The sequence below is a fragment of the Drosophila elegans genome, unplaced genomic scaffold (genome assembly GCF_018152505.1).
Source record: "Drosophila elegans isolate 14027-0461.03 unplaced genomic scaffold, ASM1815250v1 contig_814, whole genome shotgun sequence".
NCBI classification, from domain to species: domain Eukaryota; kingdom Metazoa; phylum Arthropoda; class Insecta; order Diptera; family Drosophilidae; genus Drosophila; species Drosophila elegans.
This window is the reverse complement of record NW_024546167.1, coordinates 15,947,557-15,963,092: the sequence shown is the minus strand read 5'-3', so window position 1 is coordinate 15,963,092 and position 15,536 is coordinate 15,947,557. Positions and strand designations below refer to the sequence as shown.

General features: G+C 40.8%; 3 protein-coding genes across 3 annotated transcripts; 1 reads left to right on the top strand and 2 right to left on the bottom strand.

Moving 5' to 3' along the window:
• Positions 1 to 1,493: 1,493 nt before the first annotated feature.
• On the bottom strand, positions 1,494 to 14,414 carry LOC108149220. The gene is made up of 6 exons (XM_017276651.2): positions 14,379 to 14,414; positions 12,957 to 13,432; positions 11,114 to 12,311; positions 10,289 to 10,652; positions 2,349 to 2,529; positions 1,494 to 2,283 (listed from the first exon to the last, which is right to left on the bottom strand). The coding sequence occupies exons 1-6, from the start codon at positions 14,412 to 14,414 to the stop codon at positions 1,494 to 1,496; spliced, it is 3,045 nt and encodes a 1,014-aa protein (XP_017132140.1).
• LOC108149453 lies at positions 2,932 to 3,956 on the bottom strand. The gene has a single exon (XM_017277045.2). The coding sequence runs from the start codon at positions 3,948 to 3,950 to the stop codon at positions 3,192 to 3,194; it is 759 nt and encodes a 252-aa protein (XP_017132534.1). The 5' UTR covers positions 3,951 to 3,956; the 3' UTR covers positions 2,932 to 3,191.
• LOC108149452 lies at positions 4,047 to 5,110 on the top strand. The gene is made up of 2 exons (XM_041710620.1): positions 4,047 to 4,962; positions 5,021 to 5,110. Exon 1 carries the CDS (start codon positions 4,047 to 4,049, stop codon positions 4,887 to 4,889), a length of 843 nt encoding a protein of 280 aa, XP_041566554.1. The 3' UTR covers positions 4,890 to 4,962; positions 5,021 to 5,110.
• Positions 14,415 to 15,536: the final 1,122 nt, after the last annotated feature.

Here is a 15,536-nt window from a genome sequence, read left to right as displayed (position 1 = left end):
AATATTTTGTTATATTTTGCTTTTGCTTTTGCTTGTTAACACATTCCTCTTGACGAGTTTTATTCAATGCATTTGGTTTTTAGTTTTATCTTTCATTGCTGTTTCTGAATTTTTACTCAAGTTGGCTATACCTTTTCACGTGATCTGTAGTTTTCTGCCACAGATTCCTTAATTATGTCTATGCATTTGAATATAGATAGAAATCGATCAACATAAACGAAGTCAACTATTTACATTACACATAATAATACATAAACCCGTATACACATATAGGTTTCCGTTTGGTTATAAATCTAATCACTGATCGCAGTATGTGAACCACATACTCGCAGAAACCTACAAAAGCAAAACTTCAGAGTTTTTGTAGGCTGTTTATTTTGTTTCGAGTCGAAAGTAAAACTTTTTGCAACATACTTTTCAACATTGTATGCTAAAATATTTATTTCTGATATTGTTATTCGTAATACTTTACGTCGTGCCTTGTAGAATAATGTTTATTAGGGTGTTCTAGCAGCGATTGAGCTAGCTGGGAAAATATTCATATAAAGAAACGTATTTTATGTTATCAATTCACTAATTACTAAGCAAACCAATGCCAAGCATATCCTAAAATTAATGTTCTTTGCTCTACTTCTTTTTTTTCGGCGCCGTTTCGCTCCATTAAAAAACTGCCAATTTTATTTGCCATTGCTCCATGCTCAAAAATCAATCATTTATAATTTTACTCCGGACTTTGAGGCATGAGCTGGCCTTACACCTGCACCGATATATAAAATTTTTGTGGATAAATGGTTAAATTAGCTATGTAAAAAAGTTCTTAACTTAAATCATTGTAGGCAGTATGTCATGTTGTTTTCTGTTTTCTCTAGCTGTTGTTTGGTTTTGGGCCGAAAGTAACTGTTGAAAAGTGTGTACATTCTTGTGAACACAATTGTTTTATCAAGACAATAACTAAAACTGAGCTTCAAATAAAATACTGTGAGTTGTTAAATACAAATATCATGTTCAACTTAGTCCATTAAAATGTTTTAAATTGCTGTGGAACGACTTGCCGAATGGATTACCCCACAAAAATAACGAAAAAGTTCAGAAAACACTCAGCGGTAATCGCTCGCTTAAAGGAACATCTCTATAATATTTCTATACCTTTGCGGTGCTACATTTGAAAAGCGTCTACACACATTCAAAAAATTGGCAAAGCTTTTACAAAATTACGAAACTACTACGGTTACAAACTACTTTGCCAAAAAAAAAAGCAAATACCAAGTGCAATACTGATTTGAGCCGATCAATCGATCCGATCCGATCAATCGATTTGGCCTGGCAGGTATTCGAAAACTAGACGTCTTTCGAAAGCAATACTCTAAGAACTAACCACTGTGCTCAGTGCTCGATACTCAGGCCAAGTGGCGCTGCTGCTCGCACTGGGCACAGTGCTTCTCCAGAAACTTCATGGACAAGTGGAACGTATACCGGTGCCGGGTGCAACGCCTTTACATCTTGTACTCGACAATCTTGTTGGGGTTGAGGAACTGCTCCCGCTGCGACGCCTCCAGGTGGGCCACGGTGCGCGTCAAGGCCGAGCCCGATCCAGCACCAGATCCCGCACCAGATCCTGCTCCTGCTCCTGCTCCAGATCCGGAACCAGCTCCACCAGTTGCCGATCCCGAGCCGGATGACTTGTGCTTGCCCTCCGGACCGCCGCCACTGGTGCGTCCAGTGTCCGTGCCAATGGGCTGGTACACGCCCTCGGCACTGATCACGCCCACATTGACCCCGGCCACCACCGGCTGCTGCAGATATCCGGAGTACTGCGGCGGCAGCTGGTAGCTGCCCGGCGGCTGCTGCTGCTGCTGCTGCTGTTGGTGGTGGTGGCTATGGCTGCCCGCCCTCGGCTGCTCCGTGTGGGCAATGGGATACTGCTGCTGGTGGGCGTAGTCCTGGCTGCTGCCCACATCGCCAGCGGCAGCCATCAGGCCACCAGCTGCTCCTCCGCCACTGGCGGATACTCCTCCGCCTCCGATTCCTCCTCCTCCTCCTCCTCCACCGCTTGCGCCGCCCATGCGGGATCCAGAGTCATCGTTGAGACCCTCGCCCATTTCCCCATCGCGATTGTGACGCCCGCGGATGCAGAGCTTGGTGAAGAGCCACACCCTGCCGCGGTACAAGAGGTAGCAGCAGAAGTGCACAAAAAACGTGAAGATGATCGCACAGGCCGTCACAATGATCGCCTTGCCCGGCTTGGTCCAGTCCATCATCGGATAGATGGCAGTTTGGTTTTTCCTATAAGAGAATATTACTTATTGTAAGCCATGTCCAATCCTCCCTAGCCACCTGGCAAAACTCACCTGTCTGTGCCGCCGGCCAAGAAGTAGATGCCCGTGAATATGGCATAGGCCAGGCCGATGCCGGTGGTGAAGTAGGCGTGGCTCATCTTTATCGGGTGCCCCACAATGGCCAAATCGATCAGCATTATAATCGTGTTGAGCACATGCACCATTATGTTTAGCGCATCAATCTTGTGAATCTCTGAAAGAGTAAAAGTTTTGTTAGACCGTAGTAATATTTAATTGTTTATAATTTGTTTAGTATATATTTTCATATAAACAAATACGCTGGTAAAAATAAACCTAGTAAATCCAAATGTTTTCGGCTTAATTTAAATATTTTTCGCTTTGATTTTCATCCTTTGCGGTTTTTAGTTATTTTAAAAATGTAAATATTAAAAATGTGTAAGATCGGAATGGATTTAAATATCTAAAAATGTAAGTTAAATTTAAACCACATTTAAATAGAAACTAATATACATTGTATTTAATATTATGATTCAATATTTATTTTACTTAATAAATATTAAATATATTTTTTTGTCAGTGTACGCTTATTTTTTTTTAAAGATTTAGATTGTTTTAAAAATATAGTTCTGAAAACTGATTTCTATGGCTAGCTTTTTATTTTTACATTTTTTTTAAGAAGACAATCTCATTCAATTTAAACTGAAAACTACAAATTTTGTATAAAATTGAGTAAAATACAAAGGTTGTCTTCTATTCTAAAGATTAGACAGTTCAATATATCTTTGTAACTTTATATAGCGGTTCGTAGTTTCCATAAATTTATATGTGTAAGATATTTTCCCTTCTGGGCAGGCTGTTGCAGAGCTCTCCAATTTAAAAAGTCCCTGCTCCTTCTCACATTTGCCTTTCAATGACTCTGGCCATAAACTTTTGGTTCGACGCTCGGCTGACGTAAAAGAGTTCGTATCCAATGTCGGGGGCGGAGTCCAGAACGGCGTAGCAGGCGAGGAAGTCGAGCAGCAGCATGGTGGAGCACAGCGGCTTGTCAAGGAGCGGCGGCAAGTTGCCCCAAAAGCCGGAGATCACCTGCGCCTGGAACACTGCCACCGGGAATCCGACTTGCCAGAGCACAAAGTGAACGGTTACTTCGTAGACGAGTAAGCGATCTTCCAGGTGAACAGCCACGGCGACCATGAGAACACTGGACAGCACCACGAATATGAACCAGGTGAGGAATAGGTAGGCCACATTGGGACACTGGGGCAGCAGCAGGGAGCCAATCAGCAGTAGAAGGGCCATCATGATGAGGATTTCTAGGCTCAAGAGCAGAGCATGTCCAGCTGGCTGCTCGGACAGGACACAGACGGTTCCCAGAGCCAGACAGGCGGCAATGGAGCAGCTCATAATCCAATTGATGGGGAACTTGCGACGCAGCCAGATCACGGACACAAAGACACACAGGGAGAACAAGCCAATGCCAAAGAAGCAATAGGTGGCCAGGCTGTCCGGCACCAGGGGATATCCCTTGATCAGGTCCGGCAGGATGAGCAGTCCGATGGCCAGGACAATGAACACCAGGGCGATGCCGTAGATCCACAGACGCACCCTGAGACGAAGGCGCTGGAGGCCATCTCCCGGCTCCTGATCACCCATCGATGTGGGTGTTTTTCTTTCTTTCTTTTGGTTTTCGGTGTTTTCCGGGGCCTGTTTTTTAAGTGTCAAAGGTGAGAGCTCGGCCTGACAGCCAGTATGTCAGGCATAACCAGATCAGTATCAGCCCCGAATTTAAGCCTGCGATCCGTTGGATCCTCTTTCTCCGAAAACACTCGATACGTGGAGACGGAGTCCAGTCAAGCGGGTGTGGAGGATTCGGTGGTGGAGGCGGGCACATCGTACAACATATTCCAGCCGCAGCGGCAGCAATCCCAGTGCCTCTTTCGCAGCTACGTCTGCCTGCTGCTGGGCATCCAGGTGACACTGGCCTCGCTGCAGTGGCTGGGCTCCACGTACCGCTGGCGACCGCAGCTGAATCCTGCCAATCGCAGTCTGTCCGTGCTGCTGTTCCTGCTCTCGTGGATCAACCTGACGCTGGCCTTCGTCGGCTTCCGGCGGCTGCAGTTCACCTTCCCGCTCAACTGGATAGTGTTCGGCTGCATCTTCGAGAGCCTCACGCTGCTGGTAGTGTGCCTGCACATCCTCGAACAGGATCTGACCTGGCCATTCATCCTGATTGGCATCGGAGTGCTGGTCGTGTACACGCTGCTGGGACTGTGGGTGCCCGGCTTCCTCACCGCCAACCTCTGGATCCTCATCCTGGCCAGCATGGTCGTCTTCGTGGTCTCCTCCGTGGCTCTGGGCTGCCGCCTGCAGATGCGCTACTATGTGCCGGCCAGCATTTGCCTGGTCTTCTTCGGACCCTGGGCCATGTACAACTCCCAGAAGCTCTTCCTGCCCAGCAGGCGCACTGGCTACTTGGCCCACCAGTACTTGGAGGCGTCCGCCAAAATGTTCATCAACTTTGCATTCACCGTGAGCGGCGTTATTTTTGCCCACCGCATGTCGGTGGAAACTTTGGATGCCCACGGCGGCTAGCCGGGATTATCAGGTCAAGATTTGAGTGATCAATGGGGGTCTGGTGCTGATCCTTTCGGTTCTTATGTTTTTTGTAAGTCCTTCTATATGCTGTGCATATTTCATTAAATTGTCACGTGTTTATTTTTTAGCAATTGGCTTAATGAATTCATTGCTTTACATTATAGTTTTTTAGCATAACTTTTGTAAAATTTCATAAATATATGTAATGGTTGATTTTACTTATGTATTGAAATGGTTTTTCAAAAAATTTTTCAAAATCGACTCCATATTACAAACCAATTTTTGGATGTAGATTTTTAGAGTACTAAACCACAAGAGTTTAAAGGTATACCACTTCAAACTCGGATGCTTGAAAGAAAAGTTATAGAATTAAAACTGCAGGTTTTTTGTCACTTTTCTGTAAAGCTATTTTATCGGAAATTAACGGATTTATATCGTTAAAAATAACAACTCACAATATTATAACAAACTTTAAACGCAGATTTGTAGAGGCTTAAGTCACAAGACTTTAAAGATATACCGCTTGGAAATCGGATTCCGGAAAGAAAAGTTATGGACTTAGAGGTGCAGGGATTTGGTCATTTTTCTGCGAACACGATTTTTTTGGAAATTTAGAAAGGGGTAACACCATAAAAATTGAAAAAAATCGACCCGAAATTACAAACCAAGTTTTAAATGCAGATTTTTAGAGATTAAAGCCACAAGACTTTAAAGATATACCACTTTGAAATCGGATGCTTGAAAGAAAAGTTATAGAATTAAAACTGCAGGTTTTTTGTCACTTTTCTGCAAAGCTATTTTATCGGAAATTAACGGATTTATATCGTTAAAAATAGCAACTCACAATATTAAAACAAACTTTTAACGCAGATTTGTAGAGGCTTAAGTCACAAGACTTTAAAGATATACCGCTTGGAAATCGGATTCCGGAAAGAAAAGTTATGGACTTAGAGGTGCAGGGATTTGGTCATTTTTCTGCGAACACGATTTTTTAGGAAATTTAGAAAGGGGTAACACCATAAAAATTGAAAAAAATCGACCCGAAATTACAAATCAAGTTTTAAATGCAGATTTTTAGAGATTAAAGCCACAAGACTTTAAAGATATACCACTTTGAAATCGGATGCTTCAAAGAAAAGTTATAGAATTAAAACTGCTGGTTTTTTTTGTCACTTTTCTGCAAAGCTATTTTATGGGAAATTAATGGATTTATATCGTTAAAAATAACAACTCACAATATAAAAACAAACTTTAAACGCAGATTTGTAGAGGTTTAAGTCACAAGACTTTAAAGATATACCGCTTGGAAATCGGATTCCGGAAAGAAAAGTTATGGACTTAGAGGTGCAGGGATTTGGTCATTTTTCTGCGAACACGATTTTTTTGGAAATTTAGAAAGGGGTAACACCATAAAAATTGAAAAAAATCGACCCGAAATTACAAACCAAGTTTTAAATGCAGATTTTTAGAGATTAAAGCCATTAAAGCCATTATTAAAGATATACCACTTTGAAATCGGATGCTTGAAAGAAAAGTTATAGAATTAAAACTGCAGGTTTTTTGTCACTTTTCTGCAAAGCTATTTTATCGGAAATTAACGGATTTATATCGTTAAAAATAGCAACTCACAATATTAAAACAAACTTTTAACGCAGATTTGTAGAGGCTTAAGTCACAAGACTTTAAAGATATACCGCTTGGAAATCGGATTCCGGAAAGAAAAGTTATGGACTTAGAGGTGCAGGGATTTGGTCATTTTTCTGCGAACACGATTTTTTTGGAAATTTAGAAAGGGGTAACACCATAAAAATTGAAAAAAATCGACCCGAAATTACAAACCAAGTTTTAAATGCAGATTTTTAGAGATTAAAGCCACAAGACTTTAAAGATATACCACTTTGAAATCGGATGCTTGAAAGAAAAGTTATAGAATTAAAACTGCAGGTTTTTTGTCACTTTTCTGCAAAGCTATTTTATCGGAAATTAACGGATTTATATCGTTAAAAATAACAACTCACAATATTAAAACAAACTTTTAACGCAGATTTGTAGAGGCTTAAGTCACAAGACTTTAAAGATATACCGCTTGGAAATCGGATTCCGGAAAGAAAAGTTATGGACTTAGAGGTGCAGGGATTTGGTCATTTTTCTGCGAACACGATTTTTTTGGAAATTTAGAAAGGGGTAACACCATAAAAATTGAAAAAAATCGACCCGAAATTACAAACCAAGTTTTAAATGCAGATTTTTAGAGATTAAAGCCACAAGACTTTAAAGATATACCACTTTGAAATCGGATGCTTCAAAGAAAAGTTATAGAATTAAAACTGCAGGTTTTTTTTGTCACTTTTCTGCAAAGCTATTTTATGGGAAATTAATGGATTTATATCGTTAAAAATAACAACTCACAATATAAAAACAAACTTTTAACGCAGATTTGTAGAGGCTTAAGTCACAAGACTTTAAAGATATACCGCTTGGAAATCGGATTCCGGAAAGAAAAGTTATGGACTTAGAGGTGCAGGGATTTGGTCATTTTTCTGCGAACACGATTTTTTTGGAAATTTAGAAAGGGGTAACACCATAAAAATTGAAAAAAATCGACCCGAAATTACAAACCAAGTTTTAAATGCAGATTTTTAGAGATTAAAGCCACAAGACTTTAAAGATATACCACTTTGAAATCGGATGCTTGAAAGAAAAGTTATAGAATTAAAACTGCAGGTTTTTTGTCACTTTTCTGCAAAGCTATTTTATCGGAAATTAACGGATTTATATCGTTAAAAATAACAACTCACAATATTAAAACAAACTTTTAACGCAGATTTGTAGAGGCTTAAGTCACAAGACTTTAAAGATATACCGCTTGGAAATCGGATTCCGGAAAGAAAAGTTATGGACTTAGAGGTGCAGGGATTTGGTCATTTTTCTGCGAACACGATTTTTTTGGAAATTTAGAAAGGGGTAACACCATAAAAATTGAAAAAAATCGACCCGAAATTACAAACCAAGTTTTAAATGCAGATTTTTAGAGATTAAAGCCACAAGACTTTAAAGATATACCACTTTGAAATCGGATGCTTGAAAGAAAAGTTATAGAATTAAAACTGCAGGTTTTTTGTCACTTTTCTGCAAAGCTATTTTATCGGAAATTAACGGATTTATATCGTTAAAAATAACAACTCACAATATTAAAACAAACTTTTAACGCAGATTTGTAGAGGCTTAAGTCACAAGACTTTAAAGATATACCGCTTGGAAATCGGATTCCGGAAAGAAAAGTTATGGACTTAGAGGTGCAGGGATTTGGTCATTTTTCGGCGAACACGATTTTTTTGGAAATTTAGAAAGGGGTAACACCATAAAAATTGAAAAAAATCGACCCGAAATTACAAACCAAGTTTTAAATGCAGATTTTTAGAGATTAAAGCCACAAGACTTTAAAGATATACCACTTTGAAATCGGATGCCTAAAAGAAAAGTTATAGAATTCAAACTTCTGGTGTTTTTGTCACTTTTCTGCAAAGCTATTTTATCGGAAATTAACGGATTTATATCGTTAAAAATAACAACTCACAATATTAAAACAAACTTTTAACGCAGATTTGTAGAGGCTTAAGTCACAAGACTTTAAAGATATACCGCTTGGAAATCGGATTCCGGAAAGAAAAGTTATGGACTTAGAGGTGCAGGGATTTGGTAATTTTTCTGCGAACACGATTTTTTTGGAAATTTAGAAAGGGGTAACACCATAAAAATTGAAAAAAATCGACCCGAAATTACAAACCAAGTTTTAAATGCAGATTTTTTGAGATTAAAGCCACAAGACTTTAAAGATATACCACTTTGAAATCGGATGCTTGAAAGAAAAGTTATAGAATTAAAACTGCAGGTTTTTTGTCACTTTTCTGCAAAGCTATTTTATCGGAAATTAACGGATTTATATCGTTAAAAATAACAACTCACAATATTAAAACAAACTTTTAACGCAGATTTGTAGAGGCTTAAGTCACAAGACTTTAAAGATATACCGCTTGGAAATCGGATTCCGGAAAGAAAAGTTATGGACTTAGAGGTGCAGGGATTTGGTCATTTTTCTGCGAACACGATTTTTTTGGAAATTTAGAAAGGGGTAACACCATAAAAATTGAAAAAAATCGACCCGAAATTACAAACCAAGTTTTAAATGCAGATTTTTAGAGATTAACGCCACAAGACTTTAAAGATATACCACTTTGAAATCGGATGCCTAAAAGAAAAGTTATAGAATTTAAACTTCTGGTGTTTTTGTCACTTTTCTGCAAAGCTATTTTATCGGAAATTAACGGATTTATATCGTTAAAAATAACAACTCACAATATTATAACAAACTTTAAACGCAGATTTGTAGAGGCTTAAGTCACAAGACTTTAAAGATATACCGCTTGGAAATCGGATTCCGGAAAGAAAAGTTATGGACTTAGAGGTGCAGGGATTTGGTCATTTTTTCTGCGAACACGATTTTTTTGGAAATTTAGAAAGGGGTAACACCATAAAAATTGAAAAAAATCGACCCGAAATTACAAACCAAGTTTTAAATGCAGATTTTTAGAGATTAACGCCACAAGACTTTAAAGATATACCACTTTGAAATCGGATGCCTAAAAGAAAAGTTATAGAATTAAAACTTCTGGTGTTTTTGTCACTTTTCTGCAAAGCTATTTTATCGGAAATTAACGGATTTATATCGTTAAAAATAACAACTCACAATATTAAAACAAACTTTAAACGCAGATTTGTAGAGGCTTAAGTCACAAGACTTTAAAGATATACCGCTTGAAAATCGGATTCCGGAAAGAAAAGTTATGGACTTAGAGGTGCAGGGATTTGGTCATTTTTCTGCGAACACGATTTTTTTGGAAATTTAGAAAGGGGTAACACCATAAAAATTGAAAAAAATCGACCCGAAATTACAAACCAAGTTTTAAATGCAGATTTTTAGAGATTAAAGCCACAAGACTTTAAAGATATACCACTTCTAAATCGGGTTTCTATAAGAAAAGTTATAGAATTATTACTGCAGCTTATTGGCCACTTCTGCAAAGCCATTTTTCAGAAGTTTAGAAAGGGGTTACATCATAAAAATTGCAAGAAATCGACCCGAAATTACAAACCTATTTTTAAATGCAGATTTTTAGAGAATAAAGCCACGAGACTTTAGAGATATACCTTTTCGAAATCGGATGTCTATAAAAAAGTTATAGAATTATAACTGCAACTTTTTGGCCACTTTTCAGCAAAGTCATTTTAAAAAAATTAGAAAGGGCTTAATACTTTTTTCCTGGCACACCTCAATTTAACTGTCGGTCGAATCTTAATGGAAGAAGAGTTCTTTGGAACCAGTTTGGCTCACTTACCGGGATTGTGGACCAAGAGCCAGTAGCACATGGTGACGATGAACGCATAGACAGTGGCACAGGTGTAGAGCACCCAGTAGAGGTGGTGCAGGCGGCTCTTCTTCGCCTGGCGCACGATCTCGAAGTCCTCGCGCTCCACCATCATACCCTGGGTGACTATCCAGGCGGCCAGCCAGGCCTGCACCGTGCAGAAGAGCAGGCCCCAGTGGGTCAGGTAGATCCACCACTTGGCATAGTGGTGCTCGAAGTGCTCGTCCGTGCGCCCGATGTCCAGCAAAGAGCAGACCAGCGCCGCCAGGCAGGTGATGGCCGTTATCCAGCGGTAGAACAGGTACACGATGCGCACCTGCGTGTTGCGCTGCCACTAAATTAAGAAGAAGATTACTATAGTAACAAAGCTTTCAAAATTGCACAAATCCCTGCAAGCCGTGGTTGTCCTAACCACAATTCAATTAGCTCAATAAAGTAATATTGACTACTTTAAATTTGTAACTCTAAAATTTGACTTAATCATTACTTGAGGTGTATATCTTGCAACTTTTTAATTATTTTAAAAATTTATTTTAATAATTATTATTTTATAAATATGCTGAATTTTGAAGCTAATTAATAATGATAATAATAAATAGACACTTAGTTATTCTTAAAATTAAATAAGTTGTTCATTAATTTTTGTTAATTTTTTTTATCTAATAAAACTGAGATTGTCTAACTTTATTTAAGTTGTATCTTTAGTTTTGGTAATTTGTCTTCTCTTATTATAATTCTCCTATATATTGAATCACACACCTACGCAGTTTAAATAATGTATTTGATAGAGCTCACCTGGCACAGGTAAAAGTTGTGGCGATGCACATGGTCCGGGGTGAACTCCGGGAAGCAGCTGTTCCACAATTTGCTAACCATCATTCTCTGGTTGCCCAGGCAACTGCTGGCGTTGGTGGCGAACTGGTTGAAGCCCTCGCAGCTGTCCTGCGAAGGGTATTGGTAGGAGTGGTAGGACTGCTGCTGCAGTTGCTGCTGCGTCGGCTGGAATTGCTGGTGTTGCTGTGGGTAGTGCGACTGATGTTGCTGCTGCTGCTGTCGCTGGTGTTGCTGGTGCTGCTGGTGTTGCTGATGTTGCTGTTGCTGATGATGCTGCTGCTGCTGCTGCTGCTGTTGGTATTGGTAGGGCTGATAGCGCTGATCCTCGTGGACACTCCTACCCGCTGCCGATCCTGCCGAGCCCGCTGATCCTGCTGCTCCTCCCGCTGCGGCTGAGCCGTGCTCCGTTTGGTACTCGTGTTGCGGCGGCGTCTTGTGGCTGTGCAGGCTGTCCCGGCCGCTGCTGCCGTAGGGATGCAGAAAGTCCGGCAGGTCAAGGATGTGCGCCAGCTGCGTGGCCACCTCCTCGTCGTCCTCCTCGTCCTCGTCCTCCTCCTCCTGCAAGTGGAAGAAGCGCAGTTCCTCGAGACTCGAGCAGTCCGTGGAGAGCAGGGCCTGCGGCAGGCACTCCTCGAGCAGGTCCTCCTCGTCCTCAGTGGTGCTGGCGAAGCCCGGCAGATAGCCGTAGTTGTCGTAGGCGTCGTACCGCCTGCGGGGCGTGGCCTTGTAGCGATAGCCGCCAGCTTGCAGCTCCTCCGCCGCACTTCCGCCGTACTCCCGGAACGGCGAGGTGGAGACAGCTGCTGTCGATGCCGCTGCTGCAACGGCCGCCGGAGTGGGCGGTATGGGGGGCGGAACGGTCCGGGTGCTGCGACTGCTGAAGTAATAGTCGGTGGCTACACTCGGCGCCGGCGGTGGTGGCGGTAGGGCGGCCGGAATGGCCAACGGTGGCAGATAGCCCGGTGAACTTCCCGCTGACGCTAACAACGGCGTGGGCGAGGCATCGAAGTTGATCAGCGCCGCCGCCGGATAACCGCCGCCGGAATAGCCGCCCACGCTGCGGTACGGATACGGGGGATAGGGAGTGCTGCCCGCTGCACCGCCGCTGCTGGTCGTTCCAATATAGATGTGCGCCGACGTGGAGGGCAGATGGTACCAGCTAAAAAGTAAGAATAACATAATACAATTTCTGTGTTTTTGAGTAACAATTAAATTAATAATACATTTTTAATTTGGCTCCTCTATTTAGTGCAATATGATTTTATATATAAATATTTACGAATAGGTTAAGTGCTTCCGTTAAAAATACTCATACGACCCGTTAGGTCACTTATTATATCAAAGGCAACACATTACGTATGAGTAATAAAATGTAAAGCCCTTCAACGCTTTTTTGCAAACAAAAAATTTCTGGAATGCTTTTAATGCACCAAAGCGCATAGTTTCAGCTTATGAGAGTAAGACCATAAAACGTTCATGTCAATTTGGACCATGTGTGCTTTAAGGTGATTAAGTATGTTTATGGCAGCGTTTTTGGGAGTTAAGAACTAAAGAAAACGTACTTTTTATAGACAATTGTACAAGCAATAACTATTGTATTTAATTTGCATATATATTAGCAAATCATATTAAGAGTTTATTTAAGTATTTGAAAAGCTAAACAAAATGAATCTAATATAATAAAATGCCATAAATATATTATTAGCTTTTTAAATAAAAGTAATAAAGCGTAATTCAGGGCTAAGATGATGTTGATAAAATTTGAAAAATTTCAGGCCTCGACATGAAGTGATTGCGAGTTTACCTGGCTAGATTGCCGCTGCCCAGACCGAAGCCCAGGCCCAGTCCGAGACCCAGATCGGTGTTGGTGCTGCCGCGACTGAAGTAGTAGCTATACTGTTGCTGTTGCTGCTGCTGTTGTTGCTGCTGCTGGTGCTGGTGTTGCAGTTGCTGGTGCTGCTGGTGTTGCAGTTGCAGCTGCTGGGCCGCGAAGAGCTGCTGCTGCTGGACCAGATGCTGCTGCTGCTGGTGGGGGGCTGCGTAGTCGGTGAGCCAACGTTGCCGCAGACACGAGTAGTTCTGCTGCAACTCACGCTCGAGTCGCTGCAGCAGCAATTGTTGCTGCAGCTGCTGGATCTGCAGTTGCTGCTGCTGCTGGGCTAGCAATTGCTGCTGCACGAGCTGCTGGTGCTGTTGCTGCTGCTGTTGTTGCTGCTGTTGGCCACTAATTGGCACCGCTCTAAAGTAAAACTGCGCGTAATCCAATGTGAAGGCGTTGCTCTACAACTCCGACGCGCGTCTACCACAATCACGCTTGGCTTTTGTTCGCGTCGCTGCCTGTAGTTGCTGTTGTTGCTGTTGCTGTTGCTATTGCTGTTGCTGTTGCTATTGCTTTTGTCCTTTGTGTCCTTTGTGGCTTCTGCTCCTGTTGCAGTTGAAAGTGGCAAGACGTCTGAGCCTGTAAGTGGAGCAAGGCATAGAGGCATTGAGTTGAGTCGACTGCTTTTCACATGCGAGGTGCATAATGTACTAATTAGGCGGGCGTTAAGCATACGCCGCGTGGCACAATCTGAGGGGCAAACACTCAAGCTCGGAATGGCTGGTAATATAAGCTTCTTATTAAGAAAACAATGTTTTTTGTTTAATTACAAAATCAAGAAAGTACATTCTAAATATTGTTTATGGCTTACAATTTAATTAATAAAATCTAGATTATTTTCAGCACACATTTGTGTTAAGCAATTTTAAATTTTAAGCCATTTGTAATTTAAATTTATTTATCAAGCTTGGAAATCGTTGTGTTTGCATTTATTATATTTTTTTTTTTGATTTTAATCAAGCTTTCTAGCTAGCTCATTAAATATTAAAAAACAATTCTGACAAATGCCCAAAACTGTCTGGCTTCAAATTTTAAAATGATTTTAGAAAAAAACCGTGTTTGCACCCCTGTATTAAGAAATGGCTACAGGCCTGGCCGGGCTGGTGAAAGGTAAAGGCAGAAAAATGTGCTCCACTGAACGCTCAAAAAGCGTTTTTCTTGGAAAAACTAATTTTCTGCAGCGCCAGCACAGACGTTCTCATCTTATGAGGTATAAAAAAGAAGCAGGAAAAGATAGGAAAAAAAATGAGTAAAAGGAGAGCCACGAAGGCTGTTTCAATGCAAAGATGTTCATTAAAAATTCGCTGCATATCAAACTAGAGGCATTTAAATTTATAGCATTTTTACCCGAGGCTTTGAACTTTTTTTGCACTGCAGATACATGTATATTACATTAATAGCTGCGTTTTATTGTTACAACTGTAAATTATAATTCCCTTAAATGTAATGAAATATATTACAACATACCAATGGACACTAGAAAAAATCATTATATTATTCTAAATACAGAATAAGCAGAGAGATTGCTGAATTCGGTTAAGTTTAAATGCAATTTCTTTTATAAAATATTTGTGAAATTATAGAAAACGTTTAAGCAAATTCCTCCCATTTCCCGACAAGTGCCTAAGGGGTAAACTATTTCCACATCATTATCCTTTCGCTGCAGACGAGCATTTTCGCCGACGAGCATTAACGTCCTTTGCAGGAGTAGGCGGGCAAATAAAATCAAATCAAATAGCGCGTGCCTCAGCAAAACCCAAAACGCAAAACGGCGACCAGGAAGCGCCGTTGTGGCCATTTTGGTTGCGTTGCTTTTCCGCTGCAGAATTGAGTTGCAGTTAGTTGAGTTGTCTGCTTGGTGGGGAAAGTGGGGAAAAGTGTGCAAAACTGTGGAAAACTGGGGGAAAGTGGTGCTAAAATTGGGTGGTGTGTGTGAGTGTAAGCATGCCTTTTGACGTCATCAGCAAATACTTTACTCCTGGCGCTCGGGTTTGTTGTTCTTGTTGCCGTTGTTTACACAGCTGCTATGGGGGCCGCATTTAGTTGTTGCCACTGCCACTGCCGCTGGTTGCTGCAACATTTACATTGGCAATTTGCTTGGAAAAGCACTTACACCATCATCCTCCTTGTACGAACTATACGGAGCACACACCAACACAGATGCCAGCGTGCACACTTCCGGCCACAAGTCTGTGTTTTTGGCCTAACCCGAACTTCCGACATTGCCACCAAGCCCAAAACCCTTCGCTTTATTTGATCCAATACAAAATCAGCCAAATAAACCCTATTACTAGTTTGTAAATATTTTCAATTTATATGTTATACGCCTTCAATTTTCTTGTAATTACATACAACCTTTAAGTCAAAATAAAATAATTAAATTTTTGAAATTGAAATTGTTGAACTTATTATTATCTTAAATGTAGGCAATCGAAAATATCTTGGTGATTGAATTTTAACCTTATACGCCTTAAATTTTCTTATAATTACAATCTGCCTTATCTG